Genomic DNA, 22,777 nt, shown 5'->3' on the forward strand with positions numbered 1-22,777 from the left:
TGGTCCCAGTTAGAGCAATGAAATGGCAATCTATTACTAAATTCCCATTTCTTTTCACCCCTGTATCCTCCACTCTATTAAAATCTCTTCTGATGATCTGTCCTTTTGCCCTCACAAGCTCACCATCTCATTGCTGCCAGTGCTGCTTTTACCATACAGTAGGCCTAATGCACTTTGACCTGTCTGTTCAATGTTTTCTCTCCCATGTTTCCATTCACAGTTTCCTTTCATGTTATCATTAAATCCATCTGATTTACTGACGTTCTTTAGGGAAGGAAACCTGCTGTCCTTAGCTGGCGTGGTCTACGTTTGACTCCAGAGCCACAGCAATGTGATTGACTTTCAACAGCCCTCTGAAATGGCGTAGCAAAGCATTGTTATATCAGTCACTCAAGAAGGCAGCTCACCACCACCACCACCTCAAGGGCAGCTAGGGATGGGCAATAAATACTGGCCAGCCAGCAACATCCAGGTCCCACAAATTAAGAAAAAAAACACTTACTTCCTAAACAACTATAGTCCAAATATTCAAACATTAGTATCTATTAACTAAAAACAGAAAATGCACATAGACAACTTGCTTACAAAGGAATACACCAAATAGGCATTAGATTGGGACTAAGTGCAAAATAGGACCCATTATAACTGAATTGCACATTATTACTTTTATGTCCAATTCAATATTATCCGATTGTATGCTAATGCTGGAAGTGTGAGGAAATCCTGTTGAAAATGTTAAAATGTCTACAACAATGCATACAATGTCCATACTAAAGGGAAACTGGAGACAATCATGCATTGGGAGAAAGCAGACATATAGGGATTACTGAGTTAGGGCTACAAAAAAAACCAAAATTGAGTGTTAAATATGTTAAGCTCTGCAATATTTAGAAAAGATATAGAGGGGAATTAGGTGGAGAAACTGTGCCAATTCAGGTCAACTAATTGGCAGTAAAAGGAAGGCAGCTATGAGCAAGACAAAAATAGAATCCATATGGATTAAGATGAAAAAAAAAAGGACCCATCATACTATTAGGTGTCATCTACAGGCTAGCTAATAGTAAATGGAAGGAAGGTGGAGACAGAAGTGTGCAGATAAATTAGAGAATTGAGTAAAATGCATAGAATAATCTTGGGATTTCAACTACATTGATATTAATTGGTCAGAAGAGGGAGGATAAGGGAATGCGTTACTTAGTGTGTCTGGGGTAGAATTTTAATCCAATATGTAAACAAAAGAAGCTTTGTTTTTGGATCCAATAATGGAGAACAAACCAAGTCAAATAAGATGAGTAGAAGTAGGGAAACCTCTGGGCAATAGTGACCATAAGATGATAGAAAAGGACACAAGTATGGTGCAAACCAAGTTAATAGATTGAAGAAAAGCCAATTTTGAGGGTTTGAGAATAGAACTGGGAAAAATAAAGCTGGCATCTGTATCAACAAGAACAATAATGTGAAACGTTTAAAACTGTGTTTGTGTTCAATAATACAGAAAAGATTTATTCTGCTCAAAGGGAAGAAACTAAGCAGGAGTAGGACTTGATGGATAAATACAGACGAGCGCATTTGAGGTCTAGGAAAGAGACATGCACTAAATATAAAGCAGAGAAATGCAGATAAGGAAAAATACAGAAAGAATAGTTAATAAGTCAGAAAATAGGCATGCAAAGATGAACTATTAAATTATTGAGGAATATAAACTAAGGTAAAATATGTTACAGGCATTTTTTTTAAAAGGAATACAATGGACCATTATAGATAACAGGATATCATGGGTATTAGAAGGATGGCTGAAATATTAAATGATTATTTTGCTTCTGGTATTAATCCAAGATGAAGAATTGTTGACTTGTTATTGAAGAAAAATCAGGTACATGCATTTAAATTGCAGCACATTTTGAAAGAATCAAAGGAAGAGACAACAGAGGCATTACTATTAATTAATAATCCCTTACAGTGAGGTGTCATGCCAGAGGACTGGAAGATAGCTGAAGTAATTGTGCCTTTAAGAAGGGGGAAAAACATGGCCAGGGAATTGTAGACCAATCAATTTAATATTGATGGTTGGAAGAATAATAGAACACTTAACTAAAGGAAAGAATAGAATGAACATCGAGAAATATGATGAATAGTCAACATGGGTTTCAAAACCTTGCTTGATCATTCCCTCCAAATTTTTTGAGGAGGGAATTGAGAGTAGACAATGGTAATGTAGATGATGTAATTTCCTTGGAATTTAAAAAGGCCTTCGATAAGGTGTCCCACAATAGTCTATTGAGTAAGGTCAAAGAACGTGGAGTCAGGATAACTATGAGAATGTCTTGCTAGTTGACTTCAAGATAGAAAACAGAGAATAGGAGTAAAAAGTTGTTATTCAGAGTGCCAGGCGGTGGGAAGTGGCCTTCTACAAGCATCTGCTGGGGCCACTGCTATTCAGTTTTCATCAACTGTTTGGAATAAAAAATGCAGTATCTAAATTTGTGGATGGTACTGAATTGGGAGAGGGGGAATAATCAGCAATACTGATGCAATTCTGCAACGCATTGCAGAATGGGCAAATAATTGGCAAATTAAGCTCAACAGAAGTTTGAGGTAGTAGTTCAATTTGATAGGAAGAGTAGGGAGCTCAATAATTCAAAGGTGCTATCTCAGTGAGGTAGAGGAACAAAGTGATCGTGGAGTACAAATGCACCAATCTTGAAAAGTTATGCCACAAGTTGAAAAGGTAATTTAAGAAACAGGCCAAGCATTGAGTTTTGTTCTAAGAGCGATAGAATTAAGAAATGGTAAGTTATCAAACCACAGGCGAGGCTGTAGAGAAGATTTGTAAGGAGGGATGCACTGGGTGTATATATCATGAAAGGATTGGCAGGCTAGGTCTCCTGAATAAAGAAGATTGAGAGTGACTCCGTAAGGTGTTGAACGTTCAGAGAGAATGTTTCCTCTGGTGGGGACGAGCATAACTAGAGGCCATCAACATTATGGTTACCAAGAAATCCAATAAGGAATTCAGAAATAATTTCTTCACTCATAAGATGGTGCAAATTATTTTTTTATTTGTTCATAGGATGTAGGTATCACTGGCTAGGCCAACATTTATTGCCCATTCCTAATTGCCTTTGGTAAGCTGCCTTCTTAACTGCTGCTGTCCATGTGGTGTCGACACATCCACAATGCTGTTAGGGAGGGAGTTTTAGGATTTTGACCCAGCAGCAGTGAAGGAACGGCGATATATTTCCCAGTCAGGATGATGAATGGCTTGCTCCCACACATCTGCTGCCCTTTTACTTCTGGATGGTGTGGCTGTGTTTGGAAGGTGCTTTCAAAGGAGTCTTGAATTGTTCCTGCACTGCATCTTGCAGAGGGTACACATTGCTGCCACTGTGTGTCAGTGGTGGAGCTAGTGAATGTTTGTGGTTGATGCCAATTAAGTGGGCTGCTGTGACCTGGGCAGTGTTGAGCTTCTTTGGTGCTGGAGCTGCACCTATCCAGACAAGTCGAGCGTACCCCTTCCTGATCTGTACCTTGTGGATGGTGGACAGGTTTTTGGAAGTCAGGAGATGAGTTACTGCAGAATTCACAGTCTCTCACCTGTTTCTGTAGCCAGAGTATTTGTATGACCAGTTAAGTTTCTGGTCAGTGGTAACTCCCATTATGTTTTTCCTGGGGGATTCAGTGATGGTAATTACATTGAATGTCAAAGAGAGATGGTTGAGACTCTCTCTTGCTGGAGGTGGTCATTCCTGGGCACTTGTGTGACATGAATGTTCTTTGCCACTTGTAGCCCAAGCCTGGATATTGTCCAGGTCTTGCTATATTTGGATTTGCACTACTTCAGTATCTGAGACGTTGTGAATGGTACTGAATATTGTGTAATCATCAATGAAAATGACCGTTTCTGACCTTGGGCATAGTGGTATTTTCACTGGACTAGTAATCCAGAGACCCAGAGTAATGCTCTGGGAACCCGGGTTTAAATCCCACCACGGCAGATGTGAAATTTGAATTTAATAAAAATCTGGAATTAAAAGTCTTAATGACCATGAAACCATTGTCAATTGTCAGAAAAACCCATCTGGTTCACTAACATCCTTTAGGGAAGGAAATCTGCCGTCTTTACCTAGTTTGGCCTACATGTGACTCCAGAACAACAATGTGGTTGACACTCAGATGCCCTCGGGGATGGACGGTACATGCTGGCCTAGCCAGTGATGCCCATATCCCATGAACAAATAAAACCTAACTTGCATTAATTTGATCTTACTCTACACTTAGCTATGACTGTAACATTGCATTCTGCATTCTTTTGTTTCCTGCTGAGTGGTATGCTTTGGATATAATCCAAAGATGTGCGGGTTAGGTTGATTGGCCATGCTAAGAAATTGCCCCTTAGTGTCCAGGGATGCGTAGGTTAGAGGGATTAGTGGGTATAATATGTAGGGATATGGGGGTAGGACCTGGGTGGGATTGTGTTTGGTTCAGACTCGATGGGCTGAAGGGCCTCTTTCTGCACTGTAGGGTTCTATGATTCTTTGTATTGCGTGCAAGAAACAATTCTTTTCACTGTATAATGAATGAGACAATAAATCAAATCATGGAATAGTAACAGCGACATGGACTTATTGAGCTGAATGGTTTGTTTCTGTGCTTTCTTTGTGTAATTCTATGCATTAATTAATTATTTACAATTAAATAATTTCCTAATACCTGACTGCTTGTGAGCGATATACTATGAGCTACATATTTAGATGTATTGTTTTATAGGTAACAAGTCATGGATGCACAATGTATTTTCCTGATGAAGTTAAACTGTGTCCCTTTGACATAGATTTTGTATAATATGGGGCTGGATCTTTCTGAAAAAATAACAGCATGTCAATGACGAATAATGTTATTAATATGCAAAGTGCCATATATTACAGATCTCTAAAAACTTCCTAGTTGGTTTAAGCTGTTCTGCAGTTTTTTTTCTCACAATTTGCATTTCACTCCTGGCCTGCTTGTTAATTTTAAGAACTTGCAGTTTTGCCCATTATTTGGCCTTTATACTTGCCACAGAAAGTTCAGTCTGGTAAATAAATGCAAGTACCTCTCTAAGAATTGGGGAATAGTTAATATAGTGCCAGTTAATCTTTCTGGCCCAAAAGTGAACCATTTAAAAAAACTGTGGAGTCCCATTCTTTCAGAGGTCTTTCAGAGTGCAGAAGGAGGCTATTCGGCCGTTCGAGTTTGCATCGACCGCATTCCCACCCAGGCCCTAACCCCATAACTCATGCATTTACCCCAGCTAGTCCCCCAAGGGTCAATTTATCATGGCCAATCCACCTAACCCGCACATCTTTGGACTGTGGGAGGAAACTGGAACACCCAGAGACACGGGGAGAATTTGCAAACTCCATGTAGACTCCATACAATTTCCAAGCTGGGAATTGAACCCAGGTCCCTGGCGCTGTGAGGCAGCAGTGCTAACCGCTGTGCCACTGTTCAGCCCGGCACAGTGGAGATTTTTACAGTAGCAAACAAAATACAGTTCATTACTTAACATGTACTTTACTCCAAATGAGAGAATTGAAATGGAGATTTTCAATTTCAGACTTTGTAGGCTTTGAGAATAGAGCAGAGTGTTGGTTTATGGGCAGTGAAATCTTTGCATTGTTGCAGCTGATAGGTACTGATCGTGATTTTAGTTGCTTCTTGAGAACAGCTGATGTACATCTGTGAGATGTCTGTAATTTGTGTTTTGCTGTATTTGCTTTGCAGCTGCAATTATGTAGAGGAATTGCATCGATCACAAGTTGTGGTTTCTAATGAGGGAACTATACCAGGCAGCGTATTCTCTAGTGGACTAGTGTTTGCACTTACGTAATGCACCAATCTCTTGTGTTCAAATAAAAGCAAAATACTGCGATGCTTGAGATCTGAAATAAAACCAAAAAGTAATGGAAAAGCTCAGCGGACCTGTCGGCATCTGTGGAGAGAGAAACCAAGTTAATTTTTTGACTTTTTGACTCTTGTTCGGAATTCTTAACACTGCTAATGTGTAAATAGGTAATGTGTAAAGATCAACTTCAGGCAGCATTGCAGTTAAGTGCCAAAATTCAAAAGTTGCTGTCTCAGTTACAGTGCTGGTTTCACAAATGGTATCCCGTTGCCTGTTTCTTCATTGGTGTTTGAATATTGGGAAGTTGCTGTATTTGCACAGGAGCATAAATGAATCACTATATAACTAAGTATTTTCGTTACAAGCATAGTATCCTTTTAAATGATGTGATAATTGTCGAATTTTACCATCAACCTCTTGAACATTGCAAATTAATTGTTAGAAGTATGCCACTTCATTCCTAATTGTTTGGCATTTTAAAATGTCAAATTTAAGCTTTTTTTAAAAAAAAAATTCTTTTGCTCCTTTAAATGTCAGCCACGATTCAAATCCAGGACTTGAGTACAAAAATAAAGCTGACAATGCATTGTAGTACTGAGGGGATGCCATCTGTCGGATGTGACATTCAACTGAGGACTTGTCTGCTCTTAGGTGGACATAAAAGTTCCTATGAACCTCTATCGCAAAAGAGCAGGGGTGTCCTAGCCAATATTAATTACTTAAACAACATTGAACAGATTATCTGAACATTTATTGGGTTTCTGTTTGTGGGAGATTGCTGTGCATTCGACGTTATGACAGTGACTATACTTCAACAAAATATTTCTTTGTAAAGAACTTTGAGGCATTTTGAAAAAGCAGTTACATGAATGCAAGTTTTTTTTTCTTAATCTATTCTCTCCCTCTCTTTCCCTTTCTGTGCCTGATTTAAAATTGAATTCACCAACAATTGACACTTCCCGCTTTGTCGTTATACTTTTTCAATTTTCGAAGAGATGTGCCCTGTTCACCCCAGACAATCAAAGCTGGGCTGTTAGCCAATTGCTGGTCTAAAGATCTTAAATATTCAAATTCTTCAAAAAGGTGAATGGGCTTTAATCGTCCTAGAACAGAAACAACCCGATGTAGGATATTGCCTGAATAGTGCTTATTCGTTTTGCTCATTATTGTTGGAGTTGCTAACAGGATTTTATTTTAACTGTTCTATACAGTTAGAATAGATTTAGCCTAGTCCCACAATGCAAATGTACTATTCAAAGATGTTACCTCTATTGAAGAAATACAGATTATTGCAAATGTGTGAATTATTTGGTGTAATAGTCACTGGAACAATTTTAATTGCCCTTTTGACTGACCTTATTTGTGGTCTTGTTTTTTCCTTTCTGTAGGGCTGGGATTCAATATTATTGGAGGAACCGACCACCAGCACTTTTGTAATGATAGTGCAATCTATGTAACCAAAATTAAAGAAAATGGACCCGCAGCTCTTGACGGGCGTTTGAAGGAACAAGACCAAATCTTAGCAGTAAGGCATCTAACGTGCATATGATGAGCGCACCATTGAGCAGTAGTGTACAAGCGGGTGTTATAAAGCGGGTGTTTCATTCTCCCCCCCCCCCACCTCCCCGAGAACTAACACCAAAACAGGATACCTCACCTTATAACCTGTAAAAAGTGTGTGTGAAGTGGTGTGACCTGCTCTTCAGAAACTTCTACTGGTTAAGTACAAAATAAATCCCTGGCATTCACTCTAAAATCAACACAATTTACTTATCTAATTAACAGTGAACAAATTAACTAAACTGTTAACAAACAGAATAAATCTCTTCGAACTATTAACTATTCCCAAATAAAATAAGATTTGAATGGAATGCTATTCAGTTAAATACAATTCCCAATCATTAACAAAATAGAATTCATTCACTGTCAAAATTACAGCCAGGGTTGGTGTCTTCCAGAATATTCTGGGTCTTCTCGGTTAATTCTTCTGTCTGGAACTTTCTTCTTTAGTGTCTTTGCTATCTAGATGGTGCTTTCTCTAATACATGGATGAAGCTATGAGATCCAGCGATTTTCTCTCTCTCTCTCTCTCTCGAGCTGAGCTCTAGCAGGTGGCAGTTGCGCTCACTTTTGCCCCACTTCCCTCCCTCTATTATATCTGTGATGACATATCAATATTTCCCATAATAGGATTGGTTCTAGGTTATCAAAACCATCAGATTTAAATTTAATAGGTTTTTGGTATCTAAGTGCCTGATTCAAATTGACTGACTAAATTCAAAAGCCTGTTGTCTTGGTAAGAACTGCTGCATGGTCTTTCAATATTAATGTTTCATTTTGGGCTCCTTGTGTACTTGCATTTTTAAATCTCTAAGCACAGAAAAAAGCACCACCGTTTAGCAGGTTCGTGCAAAGCTCCCCCCCCCCCCCCACCACTAGCTTTTTACATTTTTTATAATTTTACAAACACCAAATTCTAACTTCCTACTTCTCAATCTACCATTTCTCTACTCAGCTTCGCAACATGGGTGATACAGGATCAGCTAGCTGTTATGCTCCCCTCTTCCACCAATTTTGTGGGAGAGGTGTACAATAGAAGGACAATCCAATATTCTATTGGGACCAATTCAGAAATACTTCCTTCGCCCCTGCCTAATCTGCTCAGCCAGATGGGCTACCTAACTCAAGAGTGTGCACAAATCATTTAAGATGAATTAGAAAATGACTTACAAATCAGTGGGATCCTGGACTTCAAAAATAGAGGCATAGAGTACAAAAGCGAGGAAGTTATACTGGACGTCAATAATATAAAACTGGTTCAGCCTCAACTGGGGTATCATGTCCGATTCTGAGCCGTACACTTTCAGAAGGATGTGTACACTTTAGAGAGAGAAGAATAGGTTCAGACATGAGTGACGCCAGTTACGTGAATAGATTGGAGGTGCTAGGTTAGTTTTCTTTGGAGAAGAGGAAGGAGATTTGATTGAAGTTTTTAAAATTGTGAGGGTTCGAGACAGAGTGGAAAGGGAGAAGCTGTCCCATTGGTTGAAGGATCAAGAGCCAGATATAAGTTGAATTACAAAAGAACCAGCAACAAAGTGAGGAAAGCTATATTACCTAGTGACTGATTGGGTTTTGGAAGGCATTATTGGTGAGTGTGATGAAGGCAGACACAATTTAAGGCTTTCAAAGAGTAATTGGATAAGCATCTGGAGAGAGGGATAAATTGTGGGTCTGCACGGAAGGGGTAGAAGAGGGAGACTAACTGAGGTCCTCTTTCAGAGAGCCTGCACAGACATAGTGGGCTGAATGGCTCTCTGCTGTAACCATTTTATAATTTTGTAGCTTGGCAGGGGTTGGCATTTTTGTCCAAGGTATGTGCTTGCATCCCTCTAAGAGCATTGGAGTGTTTCAGCAGAAAATGTAGCAGAGACTGGTGCTCAGTGTAAGCCCCTCCTTTGTGTAGCTGACGATTTGTTGCTAACCACTGTGAACCACCAACACAGCCTGGAGATCATTGCTTTACTCGAGTGATGAATCTAGACAATACATTTTGGCAAACAGTTTGATCGTGGTGAGCGTCACTGCAGCACTCAACAGGTGTCACTGCATAGCATTCAGAAGTGGGAACTAATTCTGGTAAACCCATCAGTAATGATCAAAGGCATTGAGGCCATTTCCTATACTTGCTCTGACTGGAATTAGCTCACCCAGCTGTGAATAAATTAAACTTTGGGCCTTCTGTATAGTTGAATACCAAATTAAGTGCTGCTGATCTGACTCAAATGGAAACAATTCAAGTCAGCTCCCCTGTTGGAATGAGTGAATATAATTTCCAGCTGGTATTGTGATTGAAGATGAGTAATCTTTTGGATAATGCAATGTGTTTTGCTACATTAGACATCTGAATCTCTTTGCAGCCACAGATTTGTATTAGTCGCTTCCTAACCTCATCTTATGCAATAAATTTCCTTTTGTCAACTAGATCAATGGGCGAGAACTCTGCAACTTGACTCATCAGGAAGCTGTGGAAATATTTAGAAATTCTGGTGATGAGGTGACACTACTGGTTTTAAAAAAGGTAAAGTGCACACCACTAAGTCTGTGCATTGGTTAGTTCAACTTGTACTTCACCATTCTCTCAAGTTCACTGGTGCCACTTGCAAGAAACCTGTGGGGCCTTTGATATTTTGGCAAGCCATTTGGAAGTGTTGACATTTTTTTGAATCATCTATCTTAAGTAGATACTCACTGAGGCAACACTGCAAGTAATGACTTGTTAGATACTGATTTAGCCTTGCTGTCAGCCTGGGCTTTATGGTGATATTCTTGCCTCTGACTTGGAGGACTGCTGATTCAAGACATGGGAGTGTTGCACGGTCACAGGTGTCATCTTTTAGGTGAGATTAAACCACGGATGTGAAAGATCCCATAACATGCTTTTTGAAGAAGAGCAAGGGAGTGGCCCCAGTGTCCTGTTCAATATTTACCTATCAACCAACATCAACACAGCAGATGATTCGGTCATTGCTCTGTGTGGGAGCTTGCTGTGTGTAAATTGGCTGTTGCAGGAAATACAAAACAGTGACTGCGCAAGTGCTTGATTGGCAGTAAAGTATTTTGGGATGTCCTAAAATCAGCAAAATCACCATTTAAATGCAAATTCTTTGAATTCTCCATTGAGGCCGGTATGTATTAATCTTAATAGCTACAGACACTGAGGCTCATCAGGGGGAGAGAGGGTGCCATTGTCAATGGGGTGCAAGTGACATCCACCCCCTCTAGACTGTCTAAATCTAAGGGTCAGGAACAAAAGGGGGCTGCTGGGAGGAGGAAGGGGGGTGAGGAGCGGAGGCCTCAGCCTCTTAATCTGCATAACAGGTTTGAGGTTCTTGCTTCCACTCTGGAAGAGGACGAGGCAGGTGAGGTTGGTGAGCAAACTGCACACGGTACAGTGATGCAGCAGGACATAGGCAAAGAGAAGGGGAAAAGGAACGTAGTAGTGATTGGGGATAGTGGGGTGAAGGGTATTGACACTGTCCTTTGTCACAATGACAAAGTGCACAGAAGGGTGTGTTGTCTGCCTGGTGCTCGGGTACAGGATGTCGCAGCTGGGCTGCAGAGGAATCTGGAGTGGGAGGGTGAGAACCCGGTTGTGGTGGTACATGTGGGTGCCGGCGACGTAGGCAAAGTGCGGACTGAGGATCTGGGGAGGGAGTATGAGAAGCTGGGAATGGAATTAAAAAGTAGAACCGACAAGGTGGTCTTCTCTGGGCTACTGCCTGAACCGAGTGCAGACGGGCATAGGGTTGACAGGATAAAGGAAGTGAATGGGTGGCTCAGAGATTGGTGTGGGAGGAATGGGATCGAATTTATGGGGCATTGGCACCAGTATTGGGGTAGGTGGGACTTGTTCGGGCGGGATGGGGTTGGTCTGAATCGTGCTGGGACCAGAGTGCTGGCGAATCGAGTAAAGAGGACTGTAGACAGGGCTTTAAACTAATTAGGGGGGGGGAGGGTGCGAGGGTAGGTGATGTTAGGAGGTCTACAGTTAAGGATAGGGTACAGGTAAGGGAAGAGGCTGAGGATGTCCCAAGTGGTGGCGTTACGGCAAATAGGGTCCAGAAGAAGGCTGGGATGAAAGCGCTTTATCTGAATGCACGAAGCATTCGGAATAAAGTGGATGAGCTGGTGGCGCAGATCGACACAAATGGATACGATCTGGTGGCCATTACAGAGACGTGGCTGCAAGGTGACAGGGACTGGGAGATGAATGTACAGGGCTATCAAGTGTTTAGGAAGGATAGGCAGGAGGAAAGAGGGGGTGGCGTAGCTCTGCTGATTAAGGACAGCATCAAGGTGGTAGCAAGGGATGATATCGGAGCCAAAGAGCAGAAAGTGGAATCGTTGTGGGTGGAGATTAGGAACAGCAAAGGGAGGAAGACGCTGGTGGGTGTCGTCTATAGGCCCCCGAATAATGATCTGGAGGTGGGGCGGGCTGTTAATGCGCAAATAAGTGCGGCGTGGAGGAATGGGACGGCAGTAGTTATGGGGGATTTCAATCTGCATATTGATTGGTCGACCCATGTTGGACGAGGTGGGCTCGAGGAGGAGTTCTTGGAATGCTGCCGGGATAGTTTCCTGGAACAGTGTGTGTTGGAGCCGACGAGGGAACGAGCTATCTTGGATCTGGTGCTGTGTAATGAGGCGGGTAGAATTAGGGACCTTGCGGTGAAGGATCCTCTTGGAGAGAGTGATCATTGTATGGTGGAGTTTCTGTTGCAGATGGAGGAGGAGAAAGTGGGTTCCCGGACACATGTCCTTTGTTTGAATAGAGGGGAGTATGGTAGGATGAGAGAAGAATTGGCGAATGTGGACTGGGGGAGCGCGTTGGAAGGTAGGTCTGCTGAGGAGCAGTGGAGGATCTTTAAGGAGATCTTTCTTGGTGCTCAGCAGAAATTTATTCCGATGGTTAAAAAGGACAGTAGGAAGAGAGGTAATAAGCCGTGGATAACGAAGGAGGTGAAGGAAAGTGTTAAATTAAAAGCGGAGGAATTTAGAGTAGCTAAGAGCAGTGGGCGAGAAGAGGATTGGGAAAGGTTTAAATGTCAACAAAGATTGACAAAAAAGTTGATAAAGGAGGGTAGAAGAAGCTATGAAGCTGGGCTAGCGCTTAATATAAAAAAGGATAGCAAGAGTTTTTATAAATATATAAAAAGGAAGAGGCTGGCTAGGGTGAACGTTGGTCCCTTAGAGGATGAGAAAGGGGACCTAGTGGTAGGGGATGGGGATATGGCTAAGGTCTTGAATAACTTTTTTGTTTCTGTCTTCACGGAGGAGGACGTGAATAATTTGCTGGGTGTTAACGATGGAAAGGTGGTAGGACTGGAGGGTCTTAATGACATTACTGTTACTAGAGAGGTGGTGTGCGACAGACTGGAGGGGCTGATTGTGGACAAGTCCCCAGGACCGGATGGAATGCATCCGAGGGTTCTGAAAGAAATGGCGGAGGTTATAGTGGATGCCTTGGTGGTTATTTTCCAGACGTCGCTGGATTCCGGGGAAGTGCCGAAAGATTGGAAAACGGCTAATGTTACGCCGTTGTTTAAGAAGGGTGCCAGGCAAAAGGCGGGGAATTATAGGCCGGTTAGTTTAACGTCTGTGGTAGGTAAAATGTTAGAATCCGTCATTAAGGAGGAAATTGCGAGGCATCTTGAAGGGAATTGCTTGATAGGGCAGACGCAACACGGTTTCATTAAAGGGAAGTCGTGTCTGACAAATTTACTGGAGTTCTATGAGGATGTGTCTCGGGCGGTGGATAGAGGAGAGCCGGTGGATGTGGTCTTTCTGGATTTTCAGAAGGCGTTTGATAAGGTACCTCACAAGAGGTTACTGCAGAAGGTCAGAGGACATGGAGTTGGGGGTAGGGTGTTAGCGTGGATAGAGGATTGGTTGTCAAATAGGAGGCAGAGAGTGGGGGTCAATGGGTGCTATTCGGATTGGTGGTTGGTGACTAGTGGGGTGCCCCAGGGGTCGGTGCTGGGGCCTCAGCTATTTACCATTTATATAGATGATCTGGAGGAGGGAACCGAGTGTAGGGTGTCGAAATTTGCTGATGACACCAAGATTGGGGGAAAGGCAAATTGTGCGGAGGGTGTGGAGAGTCTGCAGAAGGATCTAGATAGGCTGGGCGAATGGGCCAGGAAATGGCAAATGGAATTTAATGTTGGCAAGTGTGAGGTGGTCCACTTTGGTAGGAAGAATGGTAGGAAGGACTATTACTTACGTGGCGAAAAACTGCAGCAGGCGACGGTGCAGAGGGACCTCGGGGTCCTTGTGCATGAGTCGCAAAAACCCAGCCTGCAGGTGCAGCAGGTGGTCAGGAAGGCGAATGGGATGCTGGCCTTCATAGCGAGGGGGATTGAATATAAAAGTAGGGAGGTCTTGCTGCAGCTGTATAGGGCATTGGTGAGGCCGCAGCTGGAGTACTGTGTGCAGTTTTGGGCGCCGCACCTGCGCAAGGATATTTTGGCCTTGGAGGGAGTGCAGAGGAGGTTTACTAGGCTGATACCGGAGTTGAGGGGGTTGAGCTATGAGGAGAGGCTGAATAAACTAGGCTTGTACTCGTTAGAGTTTAGAAGAATGAGGGGAGATCTCATTGAGACGTATAAGATGATGAATGGGATGGATAGGATAGAGGTGGAGAGACTCTTCCCGCTCAAAAAAGACAGTAGGACTAGGGGGCACAGCCTCAAGATAAAGGGGGGGCGGTTTAGAACGGAGTTGAGGAGGAACTTCTTCACTCAAAGGGTGGTGAATATCTGGAATTCTCTGCCCGTTGAAGTGGTGGAGGCTGCCTTGCTAAATATTTTTAAGAAGCGGGTTGATGGGTTTTTGATAAGAGAGGGGATTAAGGGTTATGGGGAGAGGGCGGGAAAGTGGAACTGAGCCACGACAGATCAGCCATGATCTTATTGAATGGCGGGGCAGGCTCGAAGGGCCAGATGGCCTACTCCTGCTCCTATTTCTTATGTTCTTATGTTCTTAATATTATTGTATGAGGAAAATTTTGTACACTGGGCTTTTTCTAATGGAGTTTCGAAGCAGGTGATGTCATCTCATCGAAACACACAAAATTTGGAGCACCGTGTCAGGGGAGATGATTAAAGGTTGTTTCCCCTCCTGAATCCAAAACTAGGAGTCATAGTCTCAGGATCGTTGCTGTCCATTTAGGGCTGTGACCAAGGGAAATTTTGTCACTCGAGGAATGGGAAAACTTTGGAATTTTCTACCTTAAGAGGGCCGTGGATGCTTTGTAGTCAAGATTCGAGTTTAGAGACTTTTAAGGGAATCAAGGAATGTGGAATTGGGCTGGAAAGTGAATCTGGGGTCGAAGATCAGTCAAGATCCTCTAGAATGGCAGGGCCACAGGGCCCCGGACCCTCGCGGCCTGATCCCCTCCTATTGGCAGCTATTGGACAATTTGCAGTTCAGATAGCATCCTTATTACTCCCTGTACTTCATGCGTGGTCATCTTTGTTGCAAGTTTTAAGTTTATTTTGTCAATGTAAATTCAGGGTTAAGGATCTTTTTTTTTCCTATCTATTAGCAACCTTAAACATTAAAAATGAAGCAACATTAAAAATATGAACTAGGCGCCTTCAGTTGAACAGAAACATTTATCTTGATCATTCTTGCCAGTCAGCTGTTGTTTTTTTGTTCTGGTTTAAGTATCCTGCGATAAAAGTTACTCCCAAAATGTTAGCATTCTTTTCAATGCTCAGGTGCTGGACTGTGGCTGGGATGAATCTGAGATCGGAAATTCGTTAACAGCCAAGTGGGAGAACCAAACCATAAGATAAACAGATGAAGGCAAAACAGTTGTACTAGACTTAATCCCATATTGTTCTCCAGATCTACTGGGGAAAGTTTGTTTACCAACCAAGGTATCACAGATTTAGACTGGGCCTCAGGAAATGATAAGTTTCTTCACGTACAACTGGGGGCTCCTTATTGAGGGAATTTAGGGCTAACTTCAGCCTGTTTTGTTTTTTTTGCTGAAACACTATTAGCTTTTCTGCAACCAACTTTTTTAAGCCATGCTGGAGTCTGCATTCACTGCAACAGATTGCTGTGAGTTTAGAAACCGTGATAACAGGAAGCGTAATTGTCATGTTGGCCCCCAAAATAGTGATTAAATTAGAGCCTGGAAAACGTGAATGTATATTGAAAGTCCCACTGGGGTGGCACAGTGGTCAGCACTGCTGCCTCACAACGCCAGGGATCTGGAATCAGTTCTGGCCTGGGGCGACTGTCTTTATTGAGTTTGCATGTTCTTCCTGTGTCTGTGTGAGTTTCCTCCCACACTCCAAAGATGTGGAGGTTAAATTGACTGGCCATGCTAGATTGCCCCTCAGTGTCCCAAGGTTTGTAGATTAGGGGGATTGGCAGGGTAAATACATGGGGTTGTGGGGATAGGGTCTGGGTGGGATTGTTGTCATTGCAGCCTTGATGGGTCTAATGGCCTATATCTACACTAGTGATTCTAAGCTTAAAAATATATTTTGGATGTTTTAGTGTTCAATTCCAATCCACTAATAATTTAATGTTTTCTTTCAGGTCAAAACCAAGAATAATCAAAACGACGTGTCTGGTTCCTCACCACTAGTATTGGCAGCACTGGGTATAACAGTGTTGGCAGTGTTTCTATATGTGAAATATCATCGTAGGTTATGAAAATGCAAATATTGTATTTGACTGTAGGGCAATAATTTTTAATACACTATTTTCTGCTGCTTGTGTGCTTAGCCAGATGTTAACATTGAAATTTGTAAGCTACTAGAGGATCTTAAAGGGAATGCAGATATGCAAAATGCCTGAATCTTTACACACTGCAGGTGATAATTGCAAAGCTTTGCAACTTTCTCCTTTTTATTTCCTGGATGTGATTTTTCTGAAGAAGCCAGTGAAGGTCTCCCATAATTTTAGGACATAAAACGTGAATGACGGTGCAACCTATACACTGGAAATTTATTAAAGACAGGACTCGGAAAATTCTGCAGCGATGATTGTTCAAGCCAACATTTCACAACTGGATGGTGTGAAAAATGAAGGGTTAAAATTTTAGAGAACAAATTACATTTCAGTGTGTGAGCTCTCATACACTGGAGAGGTGTTTAGAATCTGGTTTAATTGTCAATGTTCTGACACTTCATGTTTTTCAACAGCCGATTGCTTCTGTCAGTAGTGTGTTCAAACCGTGGAAAAGTCTATTGGTAAATAAGATCCCTGCACTATTTGTGTGTTAGGATTAAATCACATTCCTCAAAATGGTGACAAACAATTTTAAAACCTTAAAAACAGTGTGGTCCAAACAAAATACTGTCTTTCGCTGAGCAAATTTCCAATCCTTAACTGTAGCCATTTACAAAAGTGCAATTTTTACGAGCTTGTTTGTGACAAAGCACAGGAAAACCAGAAATAACTTGTAACAAAATGTTAGCATGAGGATTTACAGTGTGCTAACAAAGTTATTTGATTTGTTTTCTGTCTTTAGCTTCTTCACTGAGGAAATCAATAACCTCAGTAATTTTGCATATTATAATCATGTTCTCTAATTGGCAAGTTTAATGTGTTCTGTTGTGGAATGCTGTATCTTCAATTGATGTAAACCCCTACTTTGCAATAGTTAATTCCCATGTAAAGGTTTTCTAACAAGTTCTGTACTATGGGTGGCACATGGGTGCCTCACAGCAGCAGGCACCTAGGTTCGATTTCTGGCTTGGCTCAGTGTCGGTGTGGAGTTGGCGTGTTTTCCCTGTGTCTGCATGGGTTTCCTCTGGATGCTTCAGTTTCCTCCCACGTTCTTAAAAAAGGGTGCGCTGGTTAGATGGATTGGCCATGCTAAATTCTCCCTCAGTGTACCCAAACAGGTGCTAGATTGTGGCTACTAAGGAATTTTTACAGTAACTTCTTTGCCGTGTTAATGTAAACCTACTTGTGACATAAATAAACTTTAAACTTTGTTACAATTTGAAAGTTTTGCTACCTAGTAAGTTTACTTCACAATGCTGCAAGGACTAACAAAGGTAGGGATTCAAATGTTAGAGCCATAACAGAGGCTTATTTTACTCTTAACTTTCTGGAAAACAATGAAATTTGCCTTCAAAGCTGAATGGTTTTCAAAATGGTTATTGCAGAGTAAAATAGGCACCATAAACAGATTCTTAAAGACTCCAGATTGTCATATTTTAGTCAGTCAGACTCATTAAATATTAACGTTATACAAACCGCACAGATGCTAGTTCTGTATATATGTGTGGACATTCCATAACCACAACCACTTTGTGCCTCCTTCAGATAAGTGCTGCTGGCACACCTAAGTATGCATGTAACATGTAGCATGGTGGCACAGTGGTTAGCACTGCTGCCTCAGTGTCAGCGACCCAGGTCTGATTCTGGCCTTGGAGCGACTGCCTATATGGAGTTTGCATGTTTTCCCTGTGTCTGTGTGAGTTTCCTCCAGGTGCTCTGGTTTCCTCCCACAGCCCAAAGGTATGCAGGTTAGGTTGATTGGCAACGCTAAATTGCCCCTTAGTGTCAGGGGGATTAGCAGGATAAATATGTGGGATTACGGGGATAGGGTGTGGGAGGGATTGTTGTCAGTGCAGACCAAATAGTCACCACATGCACTGTAGGAATTCTACAAATACTCTGGTGCAGTTCCTTTCGCTGCCAGGTATATTTCATGTTAAAAGTTGTAATAGGCTAATACAATTGCTAAGTCTGCTATCGAGTCACACCACCTGCATTGGCTGGTCATCAAACAATGATGACGATTGTGCACGAGTCTTTGGGACTTACTGATTTGGTGTACCGGTTGGAAAAGACTGAGGCTTATTGCCAAACAGCTGAATAAAGCCATGACTTTATTTGCCAAAACCCCTGCCAAGGCTATTGTCTTTTTGGCTGCACTGCTGAACTGCTGAGGCAACATTGCAAACCGATGTCTGCAGGTGTGACTGTTATTAAGACTACCTGTGACCTAAAGAAATAGTATACATTCTCCCCCAGTCTCTATTACCCAGTCTTTTAATACTTAAGTGTCTCTTGCTGTTTGTTGGCAATGTACAAATCTTGGATTAAAATTACAAGTTTGTTTGGAAAAAGCAAATAGCTACGCTCTGTGCCAGGTAACAGGAAAATACTTCTGCTCAATACAATCCATTCTTTTCCTTTTTCAAGTTCTATAGCCTTAAGGGAAGTGAACAGGTGATTTGCTTCCATTTTTTATGGGCAGTATCACTCAGGTGCATGAAAATGGGCAACATTGATTTATCCTGAATTTATCCATTGTAGGTATTGTGTGTAGGTATTGGAACACTGAAATATCAACACTTTTCTGGTCCAAAATGATTGGACATGAGACTACCTTGCCTTTTTTTTGGTTGTGGAATTTTCAGCCAAAGTCTGCTTTATAATTTAGTGTTAAATAATTTGTGGGAATTTGGCAATTTTTTTAATTCAAAAATCTCAATGAATTTTAAAGAGAAAATGCCAATATTGCACCAAATATTTAATTGGGTGTGTGCTTTTATAATGCTGCCTTCCTGCTTTAACCCAAATCAGGTCAACATTCTAGAACCATGCCACTTAGAGATCTCTGGGATTGTACACATTAGGCCAATAGAAGGTGCATTTATTTCAACTCAATTGAAATTTCAATCCATTTCCACATTTGGGTGTTGTGTAGTTTGAATTGCAAATCAGCAAAGTTTTGTTTGTTGTAGTTAAAGGAATTTTGCCTTACCTGACAATGGAATTCTTAAGGAACCTGATTGGTATAGTGGCAAAGACATTTTTAAATTTATACGTAATGGATTCCTGCGGTATTGTTTGAATGTGCGAGTATTTTTCTCGATATGAAGTGTGTTTTAGCAGTAGACAGGGTCCTGGCCCAATTGTAAACTCAAATAAGCATATCAAGCGTTCACAAGTGACAATCTATTAGTAACTACATGTCTGAATGTACAGGGCCCTGTTATAGAACCTTGATCTAATTAAAGCCATGCACATTGCTGAGAAGATAGATACGTTGCTGAAGCTTTCTGGCATGGGATCATCAGAGCAAACACAAGAATGGTAAATTTGAAATGAATGCATCAATTTATACTACGTAAGAAAAGGTGACTGGATGCTCAGTCCATTCTGGCTGAAGCATTACTACCGAGAACGCAAAGTTTCAGCAACGTGTCACTTTTTTTGGAAATTATACAAGTTCTTTACTATAAAGACAGCAGTGGTTAGCATTACTGCCTTACGGTGTCAGGTACCTGGGTTCAATTTTGGCCCAGGTGACTCTGTATGGAACTTTCACATTCTCCCCATGTCTGTGTGGGTTTCCTCCTTCCTCCCACACTCCAAAGATGTGCAGGTTAGGTGAATTAGCCATCCTGAATTGGTGTGCCAAGATGTGTAGATTAAGGAGTTTAGTGAGGTAAATACATAGGCTTATGGGGATAGGGCAGGAGTGGGTGGGTGGGCCTGGGTAAGATATTCTGTCTGAGAGTCACTGCGGATCTATGGGCTGAGTAGCCTCCTTCTGCACTGTAGGAATTTTGTGGTTCTACAAGTAGATGCCTTAACTCTTGCCTGATCTGTTCTCAGCTGCAGTACAGCATCTTCTACAATTTAATCCTCTGTTAATGGTGAAGATTGTAGGCAGGGATATACATGTCCTCTAAAGAGTTATCAAACTTTAAGTGTTGAAGTAAACATGAGACCTCCAAAGATATGTGAATTAGGTGGATTGGCCATGATAAGTTGTTCATTAATATCAGGGGGATTAGCAGGGTAAATACATGTGATAACAGGGTTAGGGCCTCAATGGGATTGTTGTTGCTGCAGATTTGATGGCCTGAATGGCCTCCTGGCTGCACTGTATGTATTCTATAAAACAATAACTATTATGATAGCAGTATACCCCCACCCTTTTATGTTGATACTATTTGTTTCTTGATGCCTTTTTCTTAAATTCTCCCGTTTTAACTGTAGCATCATTGATATCCTGTCAGCATCTTGGCTTTCAAGAGCTGTTGTCGTGAAGAAGATGATTTTTAGGCCACAGACACACTAAATGGGAAACTGAATTTAGAAAATAAGTGTATGATTTTGTATTAAACTAATAAACCCTACGGGAAAACCCATAACTGATTGGGTAGGTGTATTTGTAAAAAAAAACTTTGAACAGAATGCTGGAACATCTCAGCAGGTCTGGCAGCACATGTAAGGAGAGAAAAGAGCTGGCATTTTGAGCCTAGATGACCCTTTGCTCTTTTCCCTCCTTACAGATGCTGCCAGACCTGCTGAGATTTTCCAGTCTTTTCTCTTTTGGTTTCAGATTCCAGCATCCACAGTAATTTGCTTTTATCCAAGTTTTAATCCTGAACTTGTTTTGAGCTGCAAGGGATCAACAATAGTCACACAAACAGATTTTAGTTTCATTACTGTACCCTTCAATGTTGGAATAATATGAGCTATACATCAGTACATAAATCTCCTTCATTTGGTGCAACAGATCACTGGCAACTTCATCTCTGTTTGATTTTATGCCTCTTTTGCTAAATCTATATGCACCAACTGTGCTGGAACTTTGTTTTTCCAGACCCAGTGCCAACAGTAGTAAATATACCAAATGAGGCCTTTGGTGGTGAAGGAATTTCTTTTTAATGAGGTTTTAATATCTGTTTCAATATAACTTCACTTTTTTTCTATTACAGGTAAAAATAAAACTGCCAGGACTGACTTTTAATTGATTGTGCAATCAATGTGCTAATGAAACCATATCTTTTCCTGTCAATGTGTTGCTAAATTTGTAATCAAGGTGGTCATTTTGGCCATAAAGTTTGGTTTTTATGTAGAGTTATCCAGTGTCAGCTTGAAATGCTACTAATTAAATTTGAAAATTGCATAATGGTTCAAAAAAATGATCTTTGACTGTTTATGTTAATGAGCATGTTATGAAGGTCTAACTTGTATCACTATTAATGCAGTCTGAGCTTTTGAAGAGAAATCTTTGCTTGGCAAAAATTATACGACTGCTGCAATAGAAATGTATCCAGATAAAAATGTTTTATTTATGTGTAATTCTGTACAGAAGATGCCCTGAAAAGGAACTATTACTGTAATGATATTCATAAAGTTACTTGTCAAATATTCACTTTCTTTTTAAGGGTCTTAATTTATTTACTGGTGTGTCCCACCTTGAAAGTGAATTATGCTATCTTTTTATTACAATTCTTGCAAAACTGGTTGAAATCCTGTATGATTCCCTGAACACTTCCAAAGAAAAAGTTATAATCCCCTAGTCTGGTTTGCTTGGGTCCAAGCCACTTCCAGATTTAGGAATTTTGTGGATTGTGGAATGACATTAGATGCCTAACCACAAAGTGCGTGAATTAGAAAACACTATAGATATAAAAACCTACCTGAAATATGAAATGGCAATAAAACGTTATAAAGCAGTAGTAAAATAGAAGATACAACATTTGAATAAGAAAAGCTATTTTTCTATATTCATGTTGCTCCTTGATGTCATGAACTGGTGAAGCAGCCTCATGCAAAATTTTCCATTGGCACCTGGGATTTAGGAGTGGGAGTAAGCCCCACACATGGCCCTCCGAGGCTGCTCTGCCAATCTGTGATTGTGGTCGATCAAGTTGTGGTTTTACTGAAGCATCCTTATTTAGTATCTTTTGTTTTCGACCTTCTCTGCATATTTGGACTTGGCATCCAAGGGAAGCGCAGCAACCACTATGAAAGACTGGTTGGGGGGGCGGGGAGAGAATACAGTAAGCAAAATTGGTGGTTTAAGAATCTGTATGGTGCGGAAGAAGGCCATTCGGCCCATTGAGCCTTCAGTGATAGCAATCCCACTCAGGCCCTATACCTATTACCCCACACATTTACCCTGCTAAACTCCCTGATACTAAAAGGCAGATTAACATGGCCAATCAACCTAACCCACATATCTTGGAGTGAGAGAAGAAACTGAAGCGCCTGGAGGAGACGTACACAAAACACAGAACATGCAAACAGCACACAGGTGACCCAAGGCTGGAATTGAACCTGGACCCCTTGCGCTGAGGGAGCAGTGCTAACCACTGGCGTGGTGTCAAAATTGACAGCATAGAGAAATCAAGTAGCTTTGTGTGAACCAAGTGCTGTGAGTTCCTGTGCTACACAGTCACTGCATCAGGTGAGCCAACGGTTTAAGTAGCATGTTGGGGAGAAGTTTGACAAAGCAAAACTAAATTTCAATTTAGACAAAAAAAAATCCACCACCACCCCCACTACACTCCGTCTATGCTGTTTGGATGAGCATCGGCATGCAAT

At 41.4% G+C, this 22,777-nt stretch overlaps 1 protein-coding gene across 1 annotated transcript in view; it reads left to right on the forward strand.

The window, feature by feature from the left end:
- synj2bp (synaptojanin 2 binding protein) overlaps positions 1 to 21,602 on the forward strand; it is a 51,917-nt gene extending 30,315 nt beyond the window's left edge. Inside the window, 3 exon segments of the mRNA XM_080201918.1 lie at positions 7,273 to 7,409; positions 9,870 to 9,965; positions 16,004 to 21,602. Of these exon segments, the coding sequence (XP_080058044.1) occupies positions 7,273 to 7,409; positions 9,870 to 9,965; positions 16,004 to 16,120 (350 nt within the window). The 3' untranslated portion in view covers positions 16,121 to 21,602.
- Positions 21,603 to 22,777: the final 1,175 nt, after the last annotated feature.

This window comes from Carcharhinus amblyrhynchos, chromosome 14 (genome assembly GCF_965287045.1).
Source record: "Carcharhinus amblyrhynchos chromosome 14, sCarAmb.v2.hapA, whole genome shotgun sequence".
NCBI lineage: Eukaryota > Metazoa > Chordata > Chondrichthyes > Carcharhiniformes > Carcharhinidae > Carcharhinus > Carcharhinus amblyrhynchos.